Source organism: Drosophila albomicans, chromosome X (genome assembly GCF_009650485.2).
Source record: "Drosophila albomicans strain 15112-1751.03 chromosome X, ASM965048v2, whole genome shotgun sequence".
NCBI classification, from domain to species: domain Eukaryota; kingdom Metazoa; phylum Arthropoda; class Insecta; order Diptera; family Drosophilidae; genus Drosophila; species Drosophila albomicans.
Genome location: NC_047627.2, coordinates 19,015,583 through 19,042,591, shown reverse-complemented (window position 1 = coordinate 19,042,591; position 27,009 = coordinate 19,015,583). Strand labels below are relative to the sequence as shown.

Below are 27,009 nucleotides of genomic sequence, written 5' to 3'. Positions count from 1 at the left end.
TGTGAGTGTGTGTGTATACGTGTGTATGCGTGTGTGTGTGTGGCTGGCAGCATCATTCCATAGTTCAGTCGCCTGGGCATACAATTTTAATCAAATGGATTTGTTTCTATTTTCTATCTTAATTTTCCCTAGTGCACCCCAAAAATAGACTCTATGCAACTTAACCCCCCCACCCTTCGCACTCATCGCCACACAGCATGAGATTTCGGCATTTTCAAGAGGCACACGATTTATTAGCTTTTTTAGCTGAGCTCTTCAGGTATTAACTGGCCTAGGTGCAACAATAATTCACGATTCCCGAAAGTTTCCCAAAATCTTTGAAGTATCAATTATTCATTACGCTCACTCAACTACATGCGTAATAAATGGGAAATACATAGCACATGGTTTAATATAATTTATTTAAAAATAATATTTCATATTTCGACGCACAGTAAGGGGACGACGCCTAATTATAACACTTCTCGCTAAAATACTGGGAACACATTTTGCTCGGCTTAGTGTGGTTTCTAACCATAACGAGCAATAAACCACACAGCCCGAAAATATGCAATGATTTAAATAATAGCCAAGTTTTGAATTTAAAAAATGTTTGAAAGAAAATAGCCTATAACAGAACCAGTAAGATGGCAAAGCTCATTTTAGCCAAGACTTAAACATCGCTGCAACTCACTAGCCTGGGCTTGCACCTTAGCTCAGAAAAAAACATTTGGTGGACAAGCTCCTTTAACACTTAAATTCCATAGTCTGGCAACATTATCAGTGTTGAAAACTGTTGTTAAGTTGTTTCGATTTGTGTGCTTATTAAATACATACGAACTTATAAATTTCAACTTTTGCTCAAAAATCTTCAAACACTTTCACAAATTTAGATTTTAGTTATTGAAGTTAGTCAGATTGTAAATTATTCCCAGTTGCCATCTTCCTCCGTTTTGAATTTGAATTGAAATATTTATATAGTATTAATTTTGTATTTTATTCATTTAAATTGTCTACGTTTTTAAGTCAATTCTTAAAACTACTAAAATTTAAACAATAATAAAATTATAAAATTCGTTTGCCTTCAATACGCTCTTATTGTAATAGACAAATTACAGAGCATGCCGTTGTTTTCACGAAGACTATAAAATATTCCACCTGAAAAAGTGCCCTTTATATCGAAAATATTCAAAAGTTATATTCGAATAGAATAATTAAATTTATTGTTATTTTAATAACAAATAAATAAAAGCCGCTTAAAATATTGCAAGTAAATATTTTCAAGTGTTACCAGCTTGTAATTTTCATAGTGGCATATTTTTAGGCATAAAATAGTATATTATCGAAATTTCGAATTGCGCTTACCACGGTCACGCTGAACCAAACAGTTGGCAGTCGGTTTTTTACTCCGTTTGTGTTGCAAGCGTGCGTGCGCTCGGCTTTTTTTTTTTGGTCTTTTAATTATTACTTGACGCGCTTGAAATTCAATTGTGGTTCGTTCAACTGACGCGCGAAGTGATTGTAAGTGTACTTAATAAAAAAAATAAATAAAACCAAAAATTGCAGTTCGTAAACGTTGGCAAATCGAAAATGAAATAATAAAAGCGAAAAATGCAACGAAAATGGCATTGAACGAAGACGAAAGAGAAGAAAAGTGAAAAGCAATTTTTCTGCTACGCTTGAGAACCGAAACGCGACGAAACGAAGAAAACAACAATTGTGTGTGAGACGACGACGACGGCGAAGAAGCGAATAGAGAAAAAAAGATCATGCGTGCTTGACGACGACGACGACGTCGATAAATGCGGCCGGGGGAGGGGTGATAACTAGTGCCAAACAATGCAAGACAGACAACAAAACAAACAGCAACAACAACAACAAAAACAGTAATAATAATAATAATATTGAGAAGCAGCAGCAACAGATGATGATGATGATGATGATGATGATGATGATGATAAAAGAGAGCAGCAACAACACAAGCAGTATTTGTATTTCCACATAATTATTGACAACGTGCAGAGCAAGCAAAGAGAGCGAACAAGTAAGAAGATATACAAGAAGTAGGAAGACAAGCAATAAGAAGCAGCAGCCACAACTCTGTCTGGCATTCAAAATATGCGCACACATACAAACAAACAAACATAGCACTGCCTTGAAAGCTCAACAAGTTGAAACGAAAAAGAAGGCCAGAAGGAGACAGCAAACAGTGAAGACCTACTTTGCCAATTTGCCAAAGCGCAACTGACAGTGATAGATAGCTTAGATAGCTAAAGTACTTTGTGTGCATTGTGTGCTTAAAGCTTTACTTACACGTCAAACACAATGCAAAGCTTTTGGGTATTACTGCTGATCGCGCAGCTTGTGTGCAGTCAGGAAGCGATAACAACGACCGAGGACACTTTAACCATAAGCTCCACATCCACCGCAGCCAGTGTGACCAACGGTGATCGCCTGCAACCGCCGCCGCGTGTCACGTTGAACAAGTGTTGCCATGGCGGGGAATATTTAAACAGCAGCTCGCGGATTTGTGTGGCCGGCGCCTCCAAGGATTGGGTGCCGCTCGTCTTTCTCATACAGCAGCGACGCTTCTTTGAGCCCGAAGGCTCCAAGCCGCGCTTCGTGAAATTCGTGCCCAACGTGCAGCCCCAGTGTGACGAGCAACATCAGCAATTGGAGCTGTTCCACACCCGAAGCGCCAATGTGCTCATCTTCTCCAATGGAACGCTGTCGGTGCGCGAACGCGACATCCTCGTCCAGCCCGCCAACTATTGTGTAGATCGCTTTGTGGCGCTGGTCTGCGTAGAACGCGATGCGCCATTGCCCATGCAACAGAAGGAACGTCAACCGGGTGACGAGTCTCAACAGGTGGCGCCACCACCACCGCCAACGTTGCGTCTGCGCAAATGCTGTGGCAAGCGTGGCATCTACAACAGCAACATCAAAAGTTGCACGCTGCAAACTGCAGCGAGCGGCAGTAACGATTCAAACGGACAGCTGCAATTGGAGCCACAGTTGCCATGGGGCAGCTATCAAACCAGCTACGGACTCCCGGAGTGTCATCTGGGGAATGGCAGTGCGTATGCCATTGCCGGGGATTGGCATGAGGCCACATTGAATCGCACAACGGGCGCCCTGCAACTGCAACTCACGAATCTGAGCGCATTGCAATATTGTCTGGAGCACACCGAACGTGCCGGCGAGGTGAAGATCATTACGTGCAGTCAGCATTTCGGACAGGACACCAACCAGGCTCAATATGCGGATGATGTCTCAATACTCAGCGTGGGCATCGTCATATCGATTGTGTTTCTGGCGGCCACATTGGTTGCCGGCTACATGTTGCCAGCGGTGCATCATGCGCTCCATTGGCGCTGTCAGATCTATTACGTCTTCTGTCTGCTCCTCGGCAAAATCCTGTTGATTGTGGAGATAAGCCGAGCCCTGGAACCGGGGACGATGAGTTGCATGCTGCTGGCCATTGGCATGCAGTTCTTCTTTTTGTCCGCCTTCTTTTGGCTAAACACCATGTGCTTCAACATCTGGTGGACATTCCGGGACTTTCGTCCCAGCTCCCTGGAGCGCAATCAGGAGACCCTACGCTTGCGTTTGTACTCCGCCTATGCCTGGGGTGTGCCGCTCTTGATATGCGCCATTGCTGCCTGTGTGGATCAGTTGCCCGAAACGGAGACGGCGCTGTTGCGCACGGGATTCGGACAACCGTATTGCTGGTTCGATAATCGTGCGGCGATCTTCGCGTACTTCTTTGGACCGATCGGATTGCTGTTGTGCGCCAACATAATGCTCTTCATCTCGACCACACATCAGTTGACCTGCGGTCTGTGGAAGCGCGACGATGTCAAGTCAACGTCAGAGAAATCGGCATTGGGTCGCGTCTGCCTCAAGCTGGTTGTGGTAATGGGTGTTACATGGATATGGGATATTATCTCGTGGCTGGTGGGCGGGCCCAATGAAGTGTGGCTAATGACGGATCTGATCAATGCCCTGCAGGGTGTATTCATCTTTATTGTCGTGGGATGCCAGCCGCAGGTGTGGACCGCCTGCAAGCGCATCTGTTGTCCGCGACTCACGCACGACATCACGAACACAACGAATGGGGTGCAGCATTCGAGCAGCTCGCAGGGATTGCCCTCGATGGCCGGATGTGGCACCGAGTTTACGCAAAACACCTCGATGAATGTGACGACTTTGGCCAGTCCAGATGATTCTGCACCTGCAGTGCCAACATCATCGCCGCCAAGAACGCCAACACTGAGCATAGCAAACACCACAACAGCAACAACAGGAGCAACAACAACAACAACAAAAATACCCATGGAAACTATTTGCTAAGGTAAGTGTTTGTTTGCTGTTGAGTGTTGATAAGATTGCAGCTTATGGGCAAACAGGTAAATGTTCAGGTAATCCTCCTCAGAGACTAAGGAGAGGGACCAGAAGGCACACCCTAAGATAAACACCCTTCAAGTGAGTGTGTACTTTACTCACTTTCTCTGCACGCTTGAAATCGAGCCGTTGACACAGCGATTGATAATCCCCACACTCCTTTGCGTTCCGTTCCGTTCTAGCATTAAACCAAACCAAAGATACTTCTTCACTTTAATGTGCAGATAAGAAGTTTACAGCTTGATTACTTCAAATGCATTGCCACAAGCTAGCTGCAGCGTCTTCACTCCAAAGTGTGTGTGGATGTGTCTATGTGGTGTCTGCTATCTGAGTCATGCCTCAGCCACTTAGAGACTATGGTTTCCTTAGCTAGTTTTCATGCCCAGCAAGAGTGCAGGGTACAATGACTTGATGGAAGCCGTTGCAATCATCAGCATCTAATCATCATTAGTATTACAGTATAATGCGTTTAACTGCTTCACCTTTGATGCTAGACACACACTGTTGAAAAGCTATTTATTTAAATAGAAATTAATAGCATAAATACAACTTATCCCTAATATGCAGTTTGGTAATAAAGCCGTTAAGCATATTATAAAGAACTTAATAGCATAAATACAAGTTATTTCTAATGTGCAGTTAAGTATATTATACTGAAGAATTCATTGGAATTCAATACATTTGACAAGTTAAATTAACTGTATTCATTTTAAATGGAAATTAATAGCATAATATAAATATGTTATCCCCAATATGCAGTTAAGTATTGAGGCACTTAAGCGCATTTCACTATAATGCATTTCTGTTTAATTGTATCACCTTCATTAGTATGGATTTTTTAAGTCAAATAGCATAAAATAAACATGCTTGTCCAGTAATCCCTAAAGTTCTGTTGAAGTTAAGTTGTTCATCTGTCTGTTTTTACTATCGCATAGAAGTTGTCACAGATTTGCATTTCAGTAGTAGTTAATGACAAAAATTAAAGATTAATTATACATTCGATTTAACCAGATTTAAAATTAGTTGTTCATAGTTTTCGTTGATTAAATTCGCTTAACTGCCACTTCACCTTACAATATTTTCAGTTAGTGGCCGCACTATTTTTAATGCTAAATTTTGCTTAGCGAAAACCTTCAAGAAACAGCATAGAATAGAAATTCAGTTTCTTCGCCTTATGTCTTTTCGCTTAGCTGCCACAAAAGTTGAGGCCGTTAAGTGAAATTAAGCTGCAATTTACATAGAAAAGATCGAACCAAATGAAGAATTCCAAATATAGCTAGAGTATTCCAACTTCGATGTGCCTTGTGTTGCTTGCAACCTACTAGATTTCACAATGGAAAATGTAGTTACAAAGTAACTTTATGGCATCCACATAAAAAAGAGAAATGAGCAGAGTAGATTTGGATTCCTTCCAGCCGGGGATGGTTCAATTGTTTATATGGCTTCGTTTGCGTATTCGATTAAAGCAAACTATGCAATAAAAAACGAACATCGAAAAGAATCAAGCTGTGAGGCAGCAACACAATTTCTCAGATTGCTTTGCCATATTGCCAAAAAGAAGAAAATGTGGGAAATTTTCCAACACTGCTAACCAAGGCGCCGCGGCGCCTAACGAAATGTGTTGGACATGTTACCAACGTATGACGACTATTTGGCTGGGTTTTCGCTTGTCTTTCATTGTTGTCCATTGTTTGTGCTTTCCATTTTCCGACTGGGTATTTTACATGCATCAGTTTATGGACCCTGTTGCATCGTGTGTCTTTGTGTATGTGTGTGTGTGTGTTTGCCCATTTTCTGGCATTGTTTAATTGCTTTACGACCATGCGCCAAGTTAACAGTCTTGTCTTAATACGTTTTTCTTCATTTTGGTTGCTAGCCACTTGAGAATGCCATAAAAATGTGAAATGTTTTTCCAACGATTTTCAGTGGAAAACATGCAACTCAGCAGTCGCCTAGACGCCGGACATTTCCTGTAGATTTTCCACATGGCCATAAAATAATCAACGCAACCCTTGACACACAGACAATGCGTGTGTGTGTGTGTGTGCCTGGTTGCTTGGCAGCCTTTCATTTTGGTTATTTTCTTTCTTTTTGATGGCACAAACGAAAAACCATTAAAATATGTGCGAGATAATCGCTGCAATGGTCACACTGTGCCACTGATAAGCAAGGGTCTTTCTCCAGTGTGCATGACACACACACACACACACACGCACACACACAAAACAATTGAAATTCAAATTGAAATCGAAATTGAAATCGAAATGAAAATGATGCAAACTGCGTCATGGACTGGACTGCAGAAATCGAAACAGAAACTGAAACAGATGGCGGAGGTAAATGTGGGAATAGCCCCTGTGGCGGAGGGTGGAGGGGGAGGGAAACAAATCGGACTGTTTACGAGGCGATGCCAATAATCAGCGTCGATGCCCCGAATCATGACTGAATGACTGTGTATGAGGTTTTACCAAAAAAAAAAAAAAACATTTCATACTAAACGCCCCTCTTTCTCGCACTCGCTCTCTCTCTCTCTCTCTCTGTCTCTCTCACAGTCCATTAACGTGTTGTAAAATGTTACGCAAGCGAATTTTGGGCAATGCCAACCGAAAAACGTACGTAAATAAAGAAAAAAAACAAAAACCCGGCTCAAAACTGTGCCGGGTCAAGTTTTGTTAACGTTAACAAATTACAAGTGGAATATCTACATTTGCATTTACACAAGACTTGCCCCTCTCTCTGTCTGTGTCTCTGTCTTGCGTACACACACTCCACCAAACTCCACTCAACTTCATTCCACTCGACTCGACTCGACTCCACTTTATGCCACAGCAACTCTTTGCAACTCAACCAGAGAGACAGACCCTCAGACTGAGGCAGAGACACAGTGTGGCATATAGAGAATATAGAATTCTTTAATTAACACGTCGCACAGTGTGATATGCTTGAGGAATGTGTGTGCTTTGTTTATTTACTCATTTCGTGCTTGGCGTATTTAAATAGAGTCACAGTTGAGTTCAACTTCTCGCAGATGATTCAATTTTTGATGAAATCTCAACTTCATTTCACGTCAAAAATAGCATCGCTTTATAGTTTACTTTTTTCAGTCTTGTGCTAAGTGCCTTGAAAAAACCTTTTGATTATTATACCTCAAAAACAAAAAAAAAAAAACGTATATGAGCCCATAAATTTGTTCCAGATTCCATTTTGTATTATTATTCTATTGAAATATATACAGCATATTTTCGGGATCATTCCAAAATTGAATATAGGCAACAAAATACAACAGGCTTTTAAATATATTGTCGATGCTTGGCAAAAATATTTGTTTAGCACATTTTGCGGAAATTTTGTAGTGCAAAGTTTTTATTTTCGATTTTGTTTGTCAGTTTATAGATTATATATAATAAAGAATATTATCACATTCCTATAAATGTAAGATAATTCTTTGCTTATTTGTATATAACATTTCACTAGAATTTTGAAATCTTCTCGATTGTATTTCGAGTGTTTCACACATTTTCGCAAATGCTCGATTATTCTATGTTATATTATTTTAGAAAATTTTCCGTCGTTTTTACTAAATTCAAGAGCATCTGTATTTTGCACCTAGGCATTTAGATTGTCAATCGCTGCCGATGTTTACTCTGCTCAATTGTTTACTACAGACTACTAGAAAATATTTAAAGGTTGTGCGTTGTGAGTTCACTTCTTTGTTTATCGCGCTCCCCGTAGGTGTTTGTAAACAATGATTTTCTTCTTTAGATTTCCTTAGTACGAATGGTAATTGCGCTGTTTATGTTTCCATATTTCCCCTATAACCAGCCAAAACAAGCAATTTTCGTATGTTGGCCCCACTGTGCATCCGCAAAATGCGTGCAGTTTTCTTTTCTTTTTTTGTGTTTTGTGTTTTGCGTTTTGTTTTTGTGTCTGTTTTTGTCTGTGCATTTGTTTGGCTAGGCAGCTGCCTCCTGACTCCAACTCTGTGCCAGTTGCTGTGCAATTTCTTTTCTTTTGCATAATCCCAGGGCAACGTGTCACCGTCACGCTCAGCCGTTCAGCAGCCGTGTGCAACTTGCAACTTGCAACTCGCAGTCGATCCACAGATCATGTCGATCCCAATGGAGTTGTACACACAGCACAGCAGACGAAGGTGGACGGAGGGCGGCAAGAAACATGAAACGGGAAATGGCATCTTTCGTCAACCGGTGCTATCGACATCATTTTCTTTTTTTTTGTGTGTCTGTATCTCATGAATACGAATGTGAATGCTATGAATAAGAGTATCCGGAGTGAGTCTACGGATCGCTTTGCTTTTGTCAAACTAGCAAAAACAGCAGAAATGCAAAACGTTCCAGATTCTCACACACACACTCATACTCGAGGGTAGTTCATTAATTGAGTTTAGCGGCAATTTGAATTTTTATGTTTTTTTTTTTTTCTTCTTTTATTTTGCAAGTTATAATTGCAACGTGGCCCATTTCCATTTTATGCGCTTCACTTTTAATGCCCTTTTTTTTCTCTGCCAAGATGAGGATATTATACTTTTAGTGTCCATTAAAGTCGGCACGATCAGCCTTATAAAGATATCCGGCTAAAGAAAAGAATTCTTTCGCTTTGATTGAAATCCACAAATGCCACAGACAACACACAGGCAATGAGAGTATTCATACTTCGGCACACTTTAGCAAATTGTTTTTTCCGTTTTTAATTTGCGACTCAACCGCAACGAAACGCATTGAAGTTATTCTGTCTTCTTTTCCTCTGCGAGGGTGGCATCCAAACTAAAGTTGAGACCCGCAATTAGACTGCGGGCAGATAAGGTTAATTTGGTTTAATTACAAATATGCAAAATCAGTGGACTGTTTAAAGTGCACATAAATGATGGCAATTAAATATGTTGCCTAAATTACAGCAGCGGTAACCTCAAGACAATTTGATATGCTTTCTACACAGCACAGCGAATGTTGATGCAAAATATTATTATTACTTGTAAGTCTGTAGTGAATGGCAATAAAACAATATTGCATTATATGCTTTTACATTTTGTAATCGATTTACATTCACTTCAACTGTAAAAACGCTTATTGGCCATTTTATTGCTAAAAGATATTAGCAAACCTTTCTCTATCTTTATAAATAGGAAGTAATATTTTGAAAATCAAATACATCCAAAGTTAGCTTAAAGGCTTAAGCTTAAGAAACATAACTTTAAGAATAACAAAATACTTAGGATGTATTAGGTTGATGGCTGTATATTAAGTGTAATAAAGATGCAATTAAGTGAATATACAGAAGTATTAACTATTGTGATACAGTTAAGTGCAAATAACGCAAAACGATGCGGCTGTTAAGCGAATTATGTGAGCAGCTTATACTATATTTTTTTTTAGTCATATTTCTTATTCGCATTATATTTGCCACTACTATTATAATTGTTCTAAAATCATTAACATTATTTTTATCATCATTATTATTATTATTATTACTCTTATTAGTAGTAATAATTAATATATTAACTTACTCATTATGTGAGAATGTTAAAAGCAACCCTCGCATTCACGTAGCTACGTATGTAATCATTTGTTGCCCTTTTGTTTCTTAACATTTTGCAGAAAACTGAGACGAGCGACAATGCGAAAGTAAACCGAGTCCTACAACAACAACAACAACAGCAGCAGCAGCAGCAACAACAAAAACAACGACAACGGCAGAAACAACCACAACAACAATGACAATGAAACGGGCCGACTACAACAACATGCGGTCACACTTGCGCAATAGTAACCGCAACAATAGCAGCCACCACCACCACCACAACAACAACAACAGCAGCAGCGGGTAAATTCAACATTCAAGCACGCGCATTGAGCGAGCGAATGAGCGAATGGCCTGGAACTTCCAACTGCCCAGCCCAGCCCAGCTGGCCAAGCTTATTTCTTAATGTAAGTGTGTATATTGAGTAAATGTTTGTCCATATATATATACGTGTGTATGAGTGTGTGTATGCCTGGGTTGTATTATTAAAATCAGTTTTTAACCGACATCACAAAAGCGACAAAGACACGAACAATCCACTCACATATCTACACACAGGTATTGGGATATACATTACGTAGTATGTTTGTCCGTATGTATTTCAACTGAGCCGAGCGCAAGAAAAGCTTTTATTGTACCGTATAACGGTGCGCAATGCAATGCAATGCAATCTATGGGGAGAGTGAGTGAGTGAGTGAGAGCAAAAAGGCCGAGATTAACATTCTAATTGAAAAGACAAGGCGTGACAAGACAAGCTGCGGCGGCGACGGCGACGGCAGTGTTGCAAAACATTGCAAACGCTATGCAGTGTTGTGATGTGCGTGGGTGAGAAGAAGGAATGCGTGTGGAGTGGAACAACAAAAACACCAACAACAAAATGGTAGACAAAGCGTTGCCATTGTTCAAAGACATTCAAATGCCAATAAGTACACGTTGTGTGTGTGCAGCAATATGCTTTCTAAGCACTTTATTCCTGCATACATTGGTATGTGTTAGTGTGTGTGTGTGTGTGTGTGTTTTGTTTATGCAAACGTAAGCAGCAGCAGCGATAGTCACAAGGAATTTATTGTTGAGGCATTTTATTCTCAGTTAGGTTCTCCTCTATATTATTGTTGTTCTCCTCTTCTTCTTCTATTTGTTTCGCTGCTCTTGCTTCTGCTGTTTTGTTTTCAAGTGCCTTTGCTCGCTGCTGATGCTTGTCAGCCACAAAACATTTCGAGTGTGAGAAATCGGCAACATTTAAATTAGCTGATTCTAATTTGGATTGCGGCTGGGCTGCATTCATTTCACGTCATCACACACAAATATCTATCTGTATGTGTGTGTTGGTGTGTTTGAGTGTGTTGGTGTGTCGCTGTTTTCTGTCATTTCGGATTGCTCAATAATTTTGGTATTTCTCTCCAGCATTTTGTGTGTGTGTTTTTTTTATGATCTTTTAAGTGGGTTTTTTGCCTTTGCAGCTCTCGAATGAAATAAATAAATAAAATACATTTTTGGATGTTTAACTTTTCAATTAGTCGGGGTTTTTTTTTTTATAGTGTGCACACACATATTTTTCTATATATGTATTTTAGCTGTGCTATCATTTGAAACTATCGTAAATGTGAAATACAGACGTGACTTTTGTCCACTTGAAGTTTTTCTGTATTTCAGAATGATTATTTTTTGTGAATGCAAAATTATGAATTAAATTCTTAGATAAATCGCGTAGTGAACTCAAGTATTATACCACAGCCATGTACGATAGTATTATCGATAGTATTCTTAGCTTTTGCAGCACAGTTAAGAAAGAAGCTCGTATACTTTGAGGTTTAATTGACTTTTTTATGTTCTTTTTTGTTGCTTTTTCTGAAGAGATTCTATCTCTTCTTCTCATTCCGACTGTCCATTAATTACTTTAGTCTTGCTTTCATCTTTACCCTCTATGTGTTCCTCAAAAGCCTTTGCAAATTTGCTGTCTTCTCATCACAAACTTTGGGTTAAATGTTGCTGACAATGCTTAAAATGTTTTAGCATTAAAAAAAAAAAGAAAAAAAAAAAAAACAAGATTCAAGCAATACGTGGGTAAACACTACGCTCTGTGGCATCTGGCAAGACGAGGAGCATCATGGCAAATTACTTTAACTAAAGTGTGTGTTTTTCGCATAATTTCCACTTAACTTTTAATCATCAATGTGTGTTTTTCCTAGGAATGATCAGCTAATATTTCGTTTGCATTGAAACTCTTGTGTTTTTGTTTACAAAAGATGCGTTATTCGCGTTTCTTGGTAAAAACATTTTAATTGCTCCCAAAGTGTATCCGTTTTTTTCCAAACTGATCTATAACATTTACTACTTCATTCGTAGATGAGATTTTCTTTTTGATCTGAACCAAGAGAAATATGTTGATTTTAAATAAATAATACTTTAACCACACTGCGTATGATTAATATTTAGTGTGACTTGTTCGAGTGATAATTTTATTTGCAATTGTGATAATAGGAAAAATTAGCAAGTTTTCTCCTAAATTAAACCGCTAAAATTGCAAAATGTTATAAATATTAATGGTTGTCTTTGAAAAATCAAAAGTAAAAGATCGCTCACAAACTAATGAATCGGGTATTATGAAATTTAAATGAAAGTTCTTCACGTAACATGAAACTATCTGGGTCTGTTTCCTGGACATTTTCTCGATTTGGCTTTTCATTCCATATATTACTCATACGCCTCTGGTTCCCATTTTTTTGAGCTTCTAAATTACCGTTATTGATTGTAATCCATATGACTGAGTAACGTTTTGCAATTAGTTATAAAAAATAGTAAACAAAAACAAAAAAAGCAAATATAAACAAAACAGTTGAGTGTGAATAATGTTTGAGTTATTCAGGTGGATGCCCATTAAATGATTCAATACAAATTCGTCACAATTCATATGAACCGAAGATGCATTGTAGAAATACTTATCAGCTCATAAATCTGAAATTTACTTAGTAATTTGCAAATAATCGTCATCAAGATGTTTAAACAGCCCCCAAGAGATTATTGGTCGCATTATTTTTAATATGATGACAGTCTTTTGATGATGATATATGCAAAGAAACCACATCAGGGTTGTTGCTCTCCATCTTTGCCGCACATTTAAGAAATATTTATATATTTTCAAAGAGGCAGATGCAGAGCTATTATTTAATATTAGAATGTGAAAGAAAGTGACGCATTAAATCAGTTCATTGAGTGTGACATGAAAGAGAAGGATGATGATTATGATTATTTTTGTTGTGTTGTTTATCTCTGTATTAACCAATTGTTTCGTTGTTCTTTCTAGTGGACGCGTTTATGTGGGCAGCAGACACAACTTGATCCTGATTGGGAGCGGCGCTCTTTTACCAAAATACCGATGAATTATCTGCTTGTAAACACAGCCCGAGTTTATTTACATCAGGCATGTTTCTCTCTCTCTCTCTCTCTCTCTTTCTTTCTCTGAATGTATGTGTGTATGTAATTTTGTAAGTGTGTGTTTTGTTTTCGGCGCACAGAAAAGCGAAGCGCGCGTTTAATTAAACAAACATTGAGCTGGTTAATAGTTTACTTTGATATGCACACACACACACACACAATGAAATGAAAACAAAAATACACACACACAGGCACACGTAGAGACGTTTGCATTTACATTTATCATCAAAAGTTCAACGCAACGAAACTGATCAAGGTTAAATGGCCTAAAACAAAAACAACAACAACAGAAGCACAATGAATGAGAAATAGAAACACAAAACGTAAACACACATAAAAAAGATGCCAATAAGAAAGCGAGTTTAATTAACCGGACACACACACACTCACACACAGAAAACACTATAGTAAGACGCAATATGCCGTTAGAGTTAGTTAGTCGGTTGGCCCCAAAAAAAAAAGGTGTTACCAGATCTGTTAAAAAACACGTAGACTCCCGTCGCTTGCATAATGTATTTCAATTTACCTTTTTTTTGAACGCAGAAACTAAAAACAGTACAATCATTTTTTTTTTAACAACACGTTTTAATTTATTTACGTAATTTTTTTTTTTTTAGTAATTATATTAGTGCGTTTAACGTATGTCGAAAAAGAAAAGAAAATGCGTTTTGAAAACCTACAAAAAAAAATAATAATAAGAAACAAGAAATCAAAGAGAAGAAGCAGTAACTAATTTTGTTTTAAGAGCATTGTATTATGATAGCTATAAAAAAAGATAACAATAATTATAATATATATGTATGTTTATGTACTTCCAAAGTGTTCAGGCCAAAAGTAATATTTCCCTCTAATTGTAAAAAAAAGAAAATAACGAGAATGTACGGTTCAACATATATATTTGTCCATATCCAAATGTGATTGTATATATATATATAAAGTAAAGTTTATATATGTAAATTGTATGTATTTTTTTTATATATATATAAATCCTTTTCAAGTAAACCACAACGAATATGAAATTCTAACTGACTGAGGCAAAAGGCAGCAAATATATAATATTATACTAATTTTGTAATTTAACATACTTTTTATACGAGTATGTACTATTTTTGATACTAATCTACAGTCAGCGATTAATTTGTATATAATTAGAATATATATATAGTATTGTAATTGAACCATTGAAATTGTAATTGAAATTTCAAACACCACAGTGCATGTTTTTTGCATATCATTATCTTTCGTATACATATAATATCTTATAAGCATGTACAATATCAAGATCAACAACGAATATATTTAACTAAGTTTTGCATAAATATATATATGATGTATGTAGTATAGTATAGTTTATAATAGTCGCTAGTGTTTTAGGAAATGTTTGTAACGAAACTTTGCCCTGTTCTTTTACTCCTTGAAATGAAACTAATTGAGTATTCAATTCTTAAATCGAACAATTGAAAATGAAAAGTCTGCAATCCTTTTTAGTCATCCGCACTCGCACTCCCATCGAATGATATAAAAAGGGAAGTAATGTGAATACTAAATATATGTATTTATACTATAAATTGTTATCTATATATATTCTTTGAATATCTTTCATGTTAATTTATGGAACGCTTGTTTATAAGGCGTTCCCAATCATTTTTCGAGGCGTGTGCGATTTTTTCGGTTTTATATTTTATGATTTTTCTTTTTTTGTTTTTTTTTTTTTTAATTTTAATTTATTGCGCACAACATTCAATGCGGAAAAAATTGTCTGAAAATGGGCAATTAAACGATAACGAAACTGAAAACTCAGCAAACAATTTGTGCAGCCCCCCACACGATTATATGATGAGATATATAGAGAGAGGAGGTATCCACATATATAGATAGATAGCTTGAATGTGTATTATCTAGTATACAAGACGAGTATGTATTACTCTATAGTGCATTCATTACACTGATGACGATCTGGCACACTGGCAACTATATGATTATATTATATGTAGTATATATAGTATGTATATGTATTTTATTTATATATTTATCATTTAATATCACCGTACAATAAAAAACTATAAACAATTCAAAAGACAACTGTTCTTTTTTTTGGGATGGGACTAAGATGGATGGGGCTTTGATCCAAATTCTTTTTTGGTCTGAGCTCAAAAATTTGTCATCTTTGGCATTGCTTTTGTATGGTAATGAGCTGCTGCTGCTGCTGCTGCAGCCCAGGTGTGGCAACAATTTGTATTGTGACGCAATTGAGCGTTTGTGTGACAATGCGAACATTGCAAAAACCGGTTACAAAAGAAGCAATGCTTCAAATGCTTTAGCAGACATCGACACACATCATTTATATAAATAAAGATTACCGTAATGCACGACTAAGAGAACACAGCAAGAAATCTCGCATCAGCATTAAAAAGAAAATACAAAATTAATACAAATACCATATAAGGTAAAAAGACTGCCAAATTCGCAACACTCTCTAAATATTAGGTGAGAGTCTCATCGTAAAAACAATTTTCTTAATGGAAATGTGGGTAGGTTACAAACGTATGTATGTATATAAGTGGGTTGGAGCAAACAGTCTTTCCAAATGGTCAGTTGTGTATGTATTTGCATATAAAATATATAGTCGTATATATAAATTCTTATATATGAACAAACATAATAAAAAAAACATTTATGTATATACCACATTTGATGTGCTGAAATGTGCACTGAAAACAATATTAAAACGTAGCTGCTAAATGTACAAAGCGTAACGTGGCCATGAAAAATTCATTCAAAATGTTATACTTTGTAGTATTTTGTAATTTCTTCGTTATTTACTTTGGTTAGTTGTTCGTCTTGAGGTATTGGGTCTTTAATCCTTACTAAATGTCGAAGAAATCAGTGTATAACATTTAAAATAAATTTTGAATGCCAGTTGTTACTTTACAAAATATTTAACATGTATATATATAGTTCAAACATATATGCATATATGTTTATAATAAAAAAAAACAAGCACTTGACATAGTCTGTTAAAAACTAAGAAATGCGGCTACAATTTGATCGTATTACACATTGGTATAAAAAAGATATAAGGCATCATGATAGCACTCTCTCCCGACTAAAGTATATAAATGTCCAATGCCTCTGCCAGCTAGTCCACATGGTATTCGGTGCGATGAGGAGAACCGCTTCGCTTCTCGGCCACAAATGTGCTCGAGATGCCGGCGATGCTGGTGACGCCGCGCAATCCTGTGCTGCGGAAATAGACCAGCAAATATTGTTCGCCGTGACGCAAATCGATGTCATCGGCGAAATCCAGACGCACCAGCTCCTCGTTGGCCTCCTGCTGGCGACGCAAACGCTGCTGATTGCGATGCTGATGCCGTCTAGTGCGACGCGGTGTCGGCCCCGGAGTTTCGAAGTGATCCCGATCCGGATTGGAATCGGATGATGTGGGCGATTCGGCCTGATTCACATACTCGTAGGCCACATAATCGGCCAGACTGGCATAGTCGGTGGCATAGATGGCGATCCAATCGTTGGGTCCCTCCTCAAACTCCGGTTGCTTGCGATACTCCACGGTATTCTCGTTGCCCATCCGCCAAACGGATGGCGGAGTGAATTGCACACCTGGTTCCCGATAATTCGGATACAGTTTGATGGTGAAGTCACTTGTGACCGGCTTGTGATCACTTATACTGTAGGCGGGATGCGATTTATACGAGCACTGCTCAATGGCCAGCTGCATGCCTGGCTGGCGATTCAACGGTTGCACCGCATACATAATGCGATCCGTCCACGCCGGACGACGCTTCAGATCGTACTCGGAGGTGCCCTCCTTGAACTTGAAGGTGGGCGGAAAGGCGGGCAGCCTTTCGTGCATCACCTGGAATGCTTGTTGCGTCTTCTCGCGCACCTCGAACAACTGATCGCGTTTGATGAGGGCGTCATGTAATCGATCGTCGCGCAACGCTTCGCGCACCTCGGCGGAGGTATCGGTGCCCTGCAGCCGAAAGTTGAGATCACCAAACCAGAAGACATAATCATGATCGTAGATCTCGCGATAACGCTTCACATGATAATGATGGTTCTCAAGTATTTGCTTATAGTCCTCAATCCGTTCGTCCAGCTGATGATCGTGAGCCGCCAAATGGGCAACAACGAACGACAAGCCGCAACCGTAGAGTGTGAAACGTACACTCACCGCTCCCTTGTTGCCCCAAATGCCACCAAAACCGGTACGTGTAAATTCCGCCTCCATGTCCTTGATGTGCTCCACATGTGGCCGACGCACAAACATGGTTAATAGTAATCCCTGCATTTGTTCCGTCTTCACAGCGACATAATCGTAGAAACGCAACAATTTCTTTGCCTTATGCGTCCACGGGTCTTCCTTGAAGAGTCCCAGCACCTGCTGCTGTGGCTGGGCGTTCACCTCCTGCAATCCGATGGCATAAATATCGGGCAAATAATCAGCAGCATCGCCGCTGGCATCGTCGTGCAATCCCAGCAGCTGGCGTAGCGAAATGTTGTCGGGAAAGCGACTTCCCACATTCCAGGTGACCACATAGACGCGATACGTTTCCAGCTGTTGGCGCGCATTCGTCTCTGCTGCTTTGGGCGTCGTCGTTGACGTCGACGTTGTCGCCTTCGCCGCAGTTGTTGCTGTCTCTGTTTTGCTCATTGCGTTGCTGTCCTACACACAAACACACACACACACAAACACAAGCACACATACGAAATAAACATGTTACAATAAACATCACCGTATGTCAGAAAACTACTTACGTACTTTTATCACTTGTTTTTTTTATTGATTTCGTAACTTGGTCTATTACGCTTTATTGCTGCAATCGCAGTTTCTTTCGCTAATTTTTTAGGGGGCTGGTAGCTGCTCAAGTATCGCTCTGTCTATGAAGTAATCAACAGCGAGCGAACGCTTAGTGCATAGTAAATAAAACGCAGGCAGCGGACGCAGAGCCAGTTTTTGAAAAGTAAGGCCGATGATTTAGTCATAAAACAGCTGTTTTCTATGCCCACCCATCTGTCATCGCTAGTTAATAATGGTTAGTTTGTCTATCGATAGACGCGGTATGCGGCACGATGCTGGTCACATTGCAGACAGTAAACAATCAAATTTCAGTTTGTCTTGTTTTGTGTAAATTATATTTGTACACTTTAACGTATTTTGACTGTTTGACATGTTTGTTTACATATATACACTTGGGTGTTATATTTTAGTGTACAGCGCCACAATTTATGCAGCTTCTTTGAGCTGTTTGGTATATTTTTGAAGCATTCAACACTGCGGGCACATTGCTGCTGTTGGCCGCCTTTGAACAGCTGTGCAACACTGTCGCCAGTTTTGGGTTTGTTTTTGTTTTTCTGTGACACACATATTTATAATTTTTTTTGTTTTATTGATGCACAATTGATAAGAGTCCATAAAGTACACACACACATTTACTGATAAACAAATATACACACTGAAACCAATTTTGCAATGAGCAGACGATTAACGCTGGCGTTTAAGTGAATATAAAGCGCCGAAATACGGCGTTGAGCCCACGGACTAAAAAATAAAAAACAAACAAAAAAAAAAAAAACAAAATAAAGGCAAGCTAAAAAACTAAACTAATTTTGGTGCTGCTTGTTTCTTTTTGTTTTTTGTTGTTTTTGTTTGGTCTCACATTGACGTCGTTGGCAACCGTTGCCGTTTTTGGCTTATGTTGTTGTTGTTTGTTTCGAGTTATGTAAATTGAGCAAAACGAAAAAAAAATGATGCGCACAGCATCCTTGAACAGCAGCAGCAGCATTTGGCAACACATTGCCAACCAACCCAACTGGATTTGTTCGCCAAACACCGACTTTCTCATTTGGTTATAGAGCAAGTCACGCGACCTCTCGATCTACATACATATGTATCTACATATATTTGTGTTCAATAAATTAGCAAACTTTATTATTTTGGCCAGCCCCCAAAAATCAAAGAAACGTGCTATGTTTTGTGTGTTTTGTGCTATTATGCATTCAAATATTAACAAAGCTTTCAACTTTTGCAGCCAGAAATGCCAGCAACAATTACAACAGCAGCCGCTGCCGCTGCTGCCATCACCACATCCGGCAGTGTGCCCAGCTCAGATGCGAGCACAGTCCAAGGAGCAGCGGCAATGACAGCCAACAACAACAGCAGCAGCAGTAACAGTACCACTTCGAGTGGACGCCATCAGCTGCGACCTGTGAAATATGATTATGCAGATTCATTTGCCTGCACCTATGTGGTATCTGTGGTGGCCGCATCCATAGCCGAATTGGCCACCTACCCGCTTGATCTCACCAAGACCCGTCTACAGATCCAAGGCGAGGCGGCCAGTGTGGCCAGTGTTGCTGGCGGTGCCAAAGCAAATGTAAGTTTATTACTTTCAATGTTTTTTAAATGTCTCATTAAATGTAAAAGTGTTAACCCTTTGTTGTTGTTATAACGGTCTCTTATGCATGCCTTGGCTTTAATCCCGGCTTCTCTAATTACTTATACCCTTGCAGTGGCCCCATTCCCACCGCCCCCCTTGCCCAATCATCTGAACTCTTCTTCTTAACTTTCATCCGTTCATCCGTCTGTCCGACACTCAAACAAGTAAAATCAACGTTTAGTGCAGTTCTTGATAGCTTTTGAGCTTCGATTACGATAACAATTTAAATTTACAATCGGCGCTTTCTTAATTTGCTGCAAGGGTATTGCACGCTTCGGTGTGCCTTAGATAAGTGCAAATTTGTTGCAATTCGAAGATTAACATATCTACACATATTATTTTTGGACCTCACAGTGTACTATTATCAGCCTTAACAAACAACAAAAATTTTGATAAGCTTGCACAGCGCTTAAATCTAATTTAATTTGGAGGTGTTTTTTTGGCAAATTGATTTTGTGGGGTGTGTCAAGAGATAGAGAGGCATAGTAGATTTTTCAGTTCAGCTGACTGTTCAAGGCCATTCATAATTCCCCACCAAACCCCGTCCACCCATTATTCCCCATTATCTCTGTCTCTGTATGTATGTTTGTACTGTGTGTGTGTGTGTTTGTGTGTTTTAAATGTGAAACCTATATATTTTGGGCATTTACTATGTTCGATGAATGAACTACAAGATATTATGTAACCACAACAAAACCCACACCCCCAATATAACCACCAGATGCAATATCGCGGCATGGTCGCCACCGCCTTTGGCATTGTACGCGAGGAGGGCGCTCTCAAATTGTGGCAGGGCGTGACGCCGGCGCTCTACAGACACGTCGTCTATAGGTGGGCACAAAAAAACAAAAAAAAAACATAATTCAAGAAAACATTTAACCACGAGAATTCGCATCCTGGCGACTGCGAAGGCCTGCAATTAGCAATCAAAACAATTTTTTGGCAAGCACGCGATGAACTAATCTCGTCTCCTCCTCGACAGTGGCGTGCGCATCTGCAGCTATGATCTGATGCGCAAGGAGTTCACCCAGAACGGCACCCAGGCGCTGCCCGTGTGGAAATCAGCGCTGTGCGGCGTCACCGCCGGCGCTGTGGCTCAATGGCTCGCCTCGCCCGCCGATCTGGTCAAGGTCCAAATACAAATGGAGGGCCGCCGTCGTCTGATGGGCGATGCGCCGCGCGTTCATGGCGCCGCGCATGCCTTCCGTCAGATTATCCAACGCGGCGGTGTTAAGGGTCTGTGGAAGGGCAGCATACCGAATGTGCAACGGGCGGCACTTGTTAATCTCGGTGATCTGACCACATACGATACGATCAAGCATCTGATTATGCATCGCCTGCAAATGCCCGATTGCCATACGGTGCATGTCCTTGCCTCGATTTGTGCCGGTTTTGTGGCTGCCATAATGGGCACACCCGCGGATGTGGTCAAGACACGGATCATGAATCAACCGACCGACGAGCTGGGACGGTAAGTAGGCTAAGGTAGATGGATAATCTCATAGTTTATCTCATTTTAATCGATGGATTCTCTAACAACATTTTCTAGGGGCTTGCTGTATCGCGGTTCGGTGGATTGTCTGCGTCAAACGGTGGCCAAGGAAGGATTTGTTGCGCTCTACAAAGGTTTCCTGCCCTGCTGGATACGCATGGCACCGTGGTCCTTAACCTTTTGGTTGTCATTCGAGCAGATACGCAAAATGATTGGCGCCTCCAGTTATTGAGCTCAGAATGTGTTTGTTTTTTTTTTTGTTAAGTTCACAATTCAAATCGAGAAGACAGACACGAAAATCAAAACAAATTGCAATCGATATATGTACATGTTAATAAGAGAGTGACAACAAGAGAAAGAGAAAGAGAGAGAGCGAAACAAACAAAAGAGAGAGCAAAGAAAAAATAGTAATGTTAATTCTACACACTGCTTTGTCCGGCAACAAAGTAAACAAAAGTGCTATTATTGTTATGGTACAAAATATCCCCACTCCAAGACTGTTTCCATCGTAGCACAAACAACAAAGGTCCCCCTACCCATCCCTTCATATATTCTCTTGAATCTAGCTTCTTCTTGCTCAGGTCCCCAGGACAACAAAAGGACTTTCAATACTCACAAGAAAGTGTGGAACAAACAACAAAAGCAGCAGCTGCAGCTAGTTAACTTGTAGAAAACTTAAAAAAAAAGACGAGGGATCGTAGACTGAGAAAGAATACTATATGCTCGATAAAGTTGTTTGGTTGTTCGGTAATATGTACGTTATTGTTTTTATCATAAACATAAAAAAGCAAAACAACAAAAAAATGAGTTAACTGATATAATTCTGGTTTCTATCCTACAAATTGTTACATACAATTTCATTTCGAAATACCTGTATATCAATTAGAAACGGTTTTAACCTTTTTTTTTTTTTTCATTATAATTCCGTTTTTTCATAGTGGGTGGGTTGAGCATGGACTGCATGCATTAATATAAATTGAATAAACTATATGGTCCACGTGTATTTGTACCACAACAAATTGAATCTTCTTAATTACTTTGAAAATTTAAAAATAATTTCGTTAGAAGTTTCAAATTTAAATTCATGAACTGTCATCGAGTACTTTTGAAACAAGTATCGATAATTTTTGAAATTGTAATCGTTCATAGTATTATGTATGCGTATATTCAAAAAGATAGGTATAATATAGCTTAACAATAAATACCTTTTCAAATATTTTTAAGTTTTGCAATAATAAAAATGTATAATCTTGAATTCTGTTTTGGCTGAAAAAATATGAATGGTCATAAAATACTCTTCAGCTCAATGGTCACATTTATTTACTTCATTTGGTATGTTCTATCGGCGTTTAAACGTATATTTTCAGAACTTGCTTGTGGTCACACCAGAAAGCTTTTTTTTTTGAGAAACAAAAAGTCTGAATTCATCCATTTAGAAGAATAGTGTGGTGGTGTTGTGTGTAGTATTTAAGTGCAAATACAATTAACAATTTGGAAACAGTCGAAAATGTTATTCAAATCATACATACCACTGCTAGCTGGCATTTGTGCTTTAAGCCTGTCACCATTTGTGGCAAATGCCAAAGAAGAGGAGCAAAAACAAGCGGCCGATGAAAAACATTTCGCCATCGAATTGGACCCGGAAACATTTGACGAGGTTATCGCTACCGGCAATGTATTTGTCAAATTTTTTGCGCCATGGTAAGCTATAAAATACAAAATCGCAAGAACATCCAAAAAAAGAAAAAAAAATGCATATATATATTCTGCCTTAATTTGGCAACTTGGCAGAATTTTTGGGTTTTTTCGGCCATGGCCGGCAAATAAATGACGCTGTTGTTGTTGTTGTTGTTGTTGTTGCGGCCACGCAGACTTTAAAACATCTGTACACACAACATACATAACTCTACACAAACGCACTTACACATAAGCACGCATGCATGCGTGTGTATGTAATTTGTGAGCACTTCTAAGCAAGTGTACAAACACACACACACGCATTTCCCTGTTGACTGACACAAATCAACTAAATAATTAAGCAAGCTTTGCATACATTGGTTTGGGCAGCAACAGCTGCTTTTGCTTTTGTTTTAAGTTTTTGGTGTCATATTGACGCAGTCATTTGATATACTTTCATATTTGTCATTATTCGGGAATTGTACACGTACTATAACGTATTTATGATAAGGACGCTTCAAATGGTCAAACGGGGGCTTTGTTTTGAGAAAAGTGAAGAACCCGCGTCTCTGATTGACAAATACTACAAGATTACACACGCACACAAAGACGTGCACATACACATGCATACTTAGTCAGCCCCCCCCCCCCCACACACACACACACACACACAGACAGACAGACACCATGACGAAACTAATACATGTACTAATAATGTATGTGGCGTTCGTTGACCGGCAAAAAGCGTCTCGTAGTTGTTATCAGCTTACAATATTAAATAGCATTTATTATTGGAGTAAAACAACACTAATATTATGTAGTAGAAGTCTCTTTTCAAATATTTCAATTGTCGACTTGTCATGCGTTTCAACACGTATGTTTTATTTATTTACAAGAAACTTAACTCTGCTTAAGTTACTTTGCGATAATATAGTTCTCTATATTGGAGCTTTTTCAAATAGATTGTTAGATTGTTCAAGTATAATTATTATTACTTTTAATTATTTATTAATTTAATGATCAATATTTGTATTTTTATGGTATATATAATATTTAAATAGATTGACATTATAAGTTTATTCAAGTATAGTATGATTTTGATGATGATATTATTTCATACTTTCTTATTATTTTGATTTTAGATTATAAAATATCTATTTTTGATTTGTATTATTCACTTTTTTATTGATTGCTAAAACTTAACTTTATAATAGACTTTGATAATATACATTATTTGATCATTTAAGATTACGAACTTAATAAACAAATATAGATTAATTGCTTATTTCTATGCAAGTGCTTAAGATAATTAGTTATTGATTTAAAAATGTCACACGGGCTATGACTAATATTGGACAACTTATATTTAAGAACACGTCAGTTAATGATGATTTGCTTTGTGTCTTATCCAAGCAACAACAACAACAAAAGTTTCACTTTACGTGGAGCGGAATACGTGTCCAAATTTGACAAACTGAATATTTCAACTCAGAATATGATTAGGCTCGAATTGTCGTCATACTTGATGTTTTCCTCTCTATTTTTAAACTTCCCCCCTAACTTGAACGATAGTCTCTTAAGTTATGCCACTTAGCGTCCGTTTCTCGAACTCGAGTTAAAGCGATAATTTGCTATTGTTCAGATAACAACAATGCGACTGTCTTTATGCAAGTCCGTAACTTAATAAAGTAGGATAATGCTTTAATTTTAAATTCTGTTTCTAAATAGCTCGCTATCGAGTCGTTAAACTTTTAACTCGAGTCTGTCCGATAATTAGGAATTAATTTACTGATGAAATCTTAAGAAAATCCATTTCCTCTTTTTCTTAACTGTGTGCGTTGAGAAAACGAGCCCAAGTTGAGTAATTATTGCCAAGCCATTATTCTTTTTCCAAATCAGTCTTTGTTTTTATTGACTGATAAGCTAGCGTACGCTTATCGAGATCTTTCAATATAGAACATACATAAATATTATAGATTGTTTTTTGTTGTTTTACTTCTATATTTGTATGTACGAATTCTTTTTGCGTCTTTCAGGTGTGGACACTGCACAAGATTGCATCCACTGTGGGAACAGTTGGCCGAAATCATGAATGTCGATGAACCCAAGGTGACCATTGCTCGCGTGGATTGCACCAAACATCAATCGCTTTGTGCCGATCACCAAGTTACCGGTTATCCCACATTGCGTCTCTTCAAATTGGGCGAAACGGAGTCCATCAAGTTCAAGGGTACCCGCGATTTGCCCGCAATTACCGATTTTATCAATCAGGAGCTTAACACAGTGGGCGAGGAGGATTTGAGCGAAGAGAAGGCTTTGGAGGCAAATCCAAATGCTGGCAAGGTGGTTGAACTCACCGAGGAGACCTTTGCCAAGCATGTGTCCAATGGCAATCATTTCGTCAAGTTCTTTGCACCCTGGTGCGGTCATTGTCAGGTAAAATTGTCATAACTACTACTTTAGTTTTGCAATAAAAACTAATGGGAGATTTCCATTTATTTTAGCGATTGGCCCCCACTTGGGAGAAATTGGCTCAGGCGTTGATCAAGGAGAGCGATGTGACAATTTCCAAAGTTGATTGCACGCAGTATCGTTCCGTTTGCCAGGACTTTGAGGTGAAAGGTTATCCCACCATGCTCTGGATTGAGGATGGCAAGAAAATTGAGAAATATGCTGGCGCACGCGATCTGGAGACGCTCACCGCCTATGTGGAGAAAATGATTGGGACACCTAGCAAAAGTGGCGATGCAGCGAAGAAAGATGACGCCAAAGATGAGGCTAAAAAGAATACTGTGCTGCAGCTGAGTGGCGATTCGGAGTTCGAGAAGGCAACTGCCGATGGCATCACGTTCATCAAATTCTATGCACCATGGTGTGGACATTGCCAGAAACTGCAGCCCACTTGGGAGCAATTGGCCACGGATACCGTGTCGACGGAATCGAATATTGTGATTGCCAAGGTGGATTGCACAACGCCGGAGAACAAACAGATCTGCATTGATCAGCAGGTGGAGGGTTATCCGACGCTGTTCCTCTACAAGAATGGCAAGCGACAGAATGAATACAATGGAAGCCGTTCATTGCCAGAATTGCAGGCGTACATCAAGAAATTCATTGGACACGATGAACTTTGAGCTTGCTGCAATTATCAAACACTGAACAAATTCACAGCACACACGCATACGAATGTCAAGATCAAGATCAACATCATCGTCATCATCAACATCAGCATCACCATCATCGCCATCGCCAAAGTAACATAATTTCTGTATGTTCATCAAGACAGCCAAGTCGTGCCATCTTGGAACGAGTTGTCATCATATTTGAAGCAAAACAACAGCAAATGTTTGATACTATTTTAATTTCATCTGTTTCGCTATAGTTCTTTTTTATTCCCGAGTGTTTATTTTTTTTTACTACTATATTTTTTTTCTTTTGTGATGTAATTTGCGAGTTTTGTTCACATGTGCCAAATATCTATAAATAAACAATCACAGTTGAAACTTTAATAGACTTGAGGTAGAACAATTTATAAAATTGCTGCTACTATTTACATGATATGTACTAGAAGGCAAGGATACGAACATTTAAATAGATATCTGGCATGTTTGATCTCAACTTTCGAGACTCACATTAAATATTGAGTTTAGTTTAAAAAAAATGTCTAATAATATATAGCTCAAACGAAATAAATAAAATAAAACCAATTTGGGAATGGAATATGGAATGTGTTGACAATTATTTACCAAATATTACGGGTAATTTTTACCCGTAAATATGAGTATTCAATTTTCTGAGCAATTTATTCGCTGAAAGTTTTGTTAATAAAGTTAATCATTATATTATGATTCATTAAATAATAATTAAACTCCATAAGAGTTAAGAACATTTATGAATAAAAACAATCAACATGTATTAAAAGGCTTATTATTTATTAAAATACACTTTTCAATTATCAAAAGCACACAAGAAAATATTGAAAGTTATAAATCTGGTTTTAGTCTCGATTTTGAGAGAATTCATTATTTT

General features: G+C 38.5%; 4 protein-coding genes across 8 annotated transcripts; 3 read left to right on the top strand and 1 right to left on the bottom strand.

Moving 5' to 3' along the window:
- The first annotated feature begins 1,923 nt into the window (after window positions 1-1,923).
- LOC117578069 (probable G-protein coupled receptor Mth-like 1) lies at window positions 1,924-15,023 on the top strand. 2 transcript variants are annotated; one of them, XR_007954898.1, is made up of 3 exons: window positions 1,924-4,333; window positions 9,996-10,325; window positions 13,223-15,023. XR_007954898.1 is itself a non-coding variant. In XM_052004712.1 (2 exons), exon 1 carries the CDS (start codon window positions 2,305-2,307, stop codon window positions 4,330-4,332), a length of 2,028 nt encoding a protein of 675 aa, XP_051860672.1. In that variant the 5' UTR covers window positions 1,924-2,304; the 3' UTR covers window position 4,333; window positions 13,223-15,023. The 2 variants fall into 2 exon arrangements, 1 of the variants encoding a protein (XP_051860672.1); XM_052004712.1 differs by lacking the exon at window positions 9,996-10,325.
- A 916-nt stretch (window positions 15,024-15,939) lies between these two features.
- On the bottom strand, window positions 15,940-18,476 carry LOC117578070 (inositol polyphosphate 5-phosphatase K). The gene is made up of 2 exons (XM_034263211.2): window positions 18,134-18,476; window positions 15,940-18,037 (listed from the first exon to the last, which is right to left on the bottom strand). The coding sequence occupies exon 2, from the start codon at window positions 18,023-18,025 to the stop codon at window positions 16,493-16,495; it is 1,533 nt and encodes a 510-aa protein (XP_034119102.1). The 5' UTR covers window positions 18,026-18,037; window positions 18,134-18,476; the 3' UTR covers window positions 15,940-16,492.
- Window positions 18,477-18,571: 95 nt separating this feature from the next.
- Window positions 18,572-22,334, top strand: LOC117578072 (mitochondrial uncoupling protein 4). 4 transcript variants are annotated; one of them, XM_034263216.2, is made up of 5 exons: window positions 18,572-18,710; window positions 19,404-19,748; window positions 20,533-20,642; window positions 20,794-21,282; window positions 21,361-22,330. In XM_034263216.2, exons 2-5 carry the CDS (start codon window positions 19,410-19,412, stop codon window positions 21,533-21,535), a joined length of 1,113 nt encoding a protein of 370 aa, XP_034119107.1. In that variant the 5' UTR covers window positions 18,572-18,710; window positions 19,404-19,409; the 3' UTR covers window positions 21,536-22,330. The 4 variants fall into 4 exon arrangements, with proteins under 4 accessions (XP_034119107.1, XP_034119104.1, XP_034119105.1 ...); XM_034263213.2 differs by lacking the exon at window positions 18,572-18,710 and adding an exon at window positions 18,717-18,957; XM_034263214.2 differs by lacking the exon at window positions 18,572-18,710 and adding an exon at window positions 18,730-18,790.
- Window positions 22,335-22,700: 366 nt separating this feature from the next.
- On the top strand, window positions 22,701-26,700 carry LOC117578071 (thioredoxin domain-containing protein 5 homolog). The gene is made up of 3 exons (XM_034263212.2): window positions 22,701-23,004; window positions 25,017-25,416; window positions 25,485-26,700. The coding sequence occupies exons 1-3, from the start codon at window positions 22,811-22,813 to the stop codon at window positions 26,112-26,114; spliced, it is 1,224 nt and encodes a 407-aa protein (XP_034119103.1). The 5' UTR covers window positions 22,701-22,810; the 3' UTR covers window positions 26,115-26,700.
- Window positions 26,701-27,009: the final 309 nt, after the last annotated feature.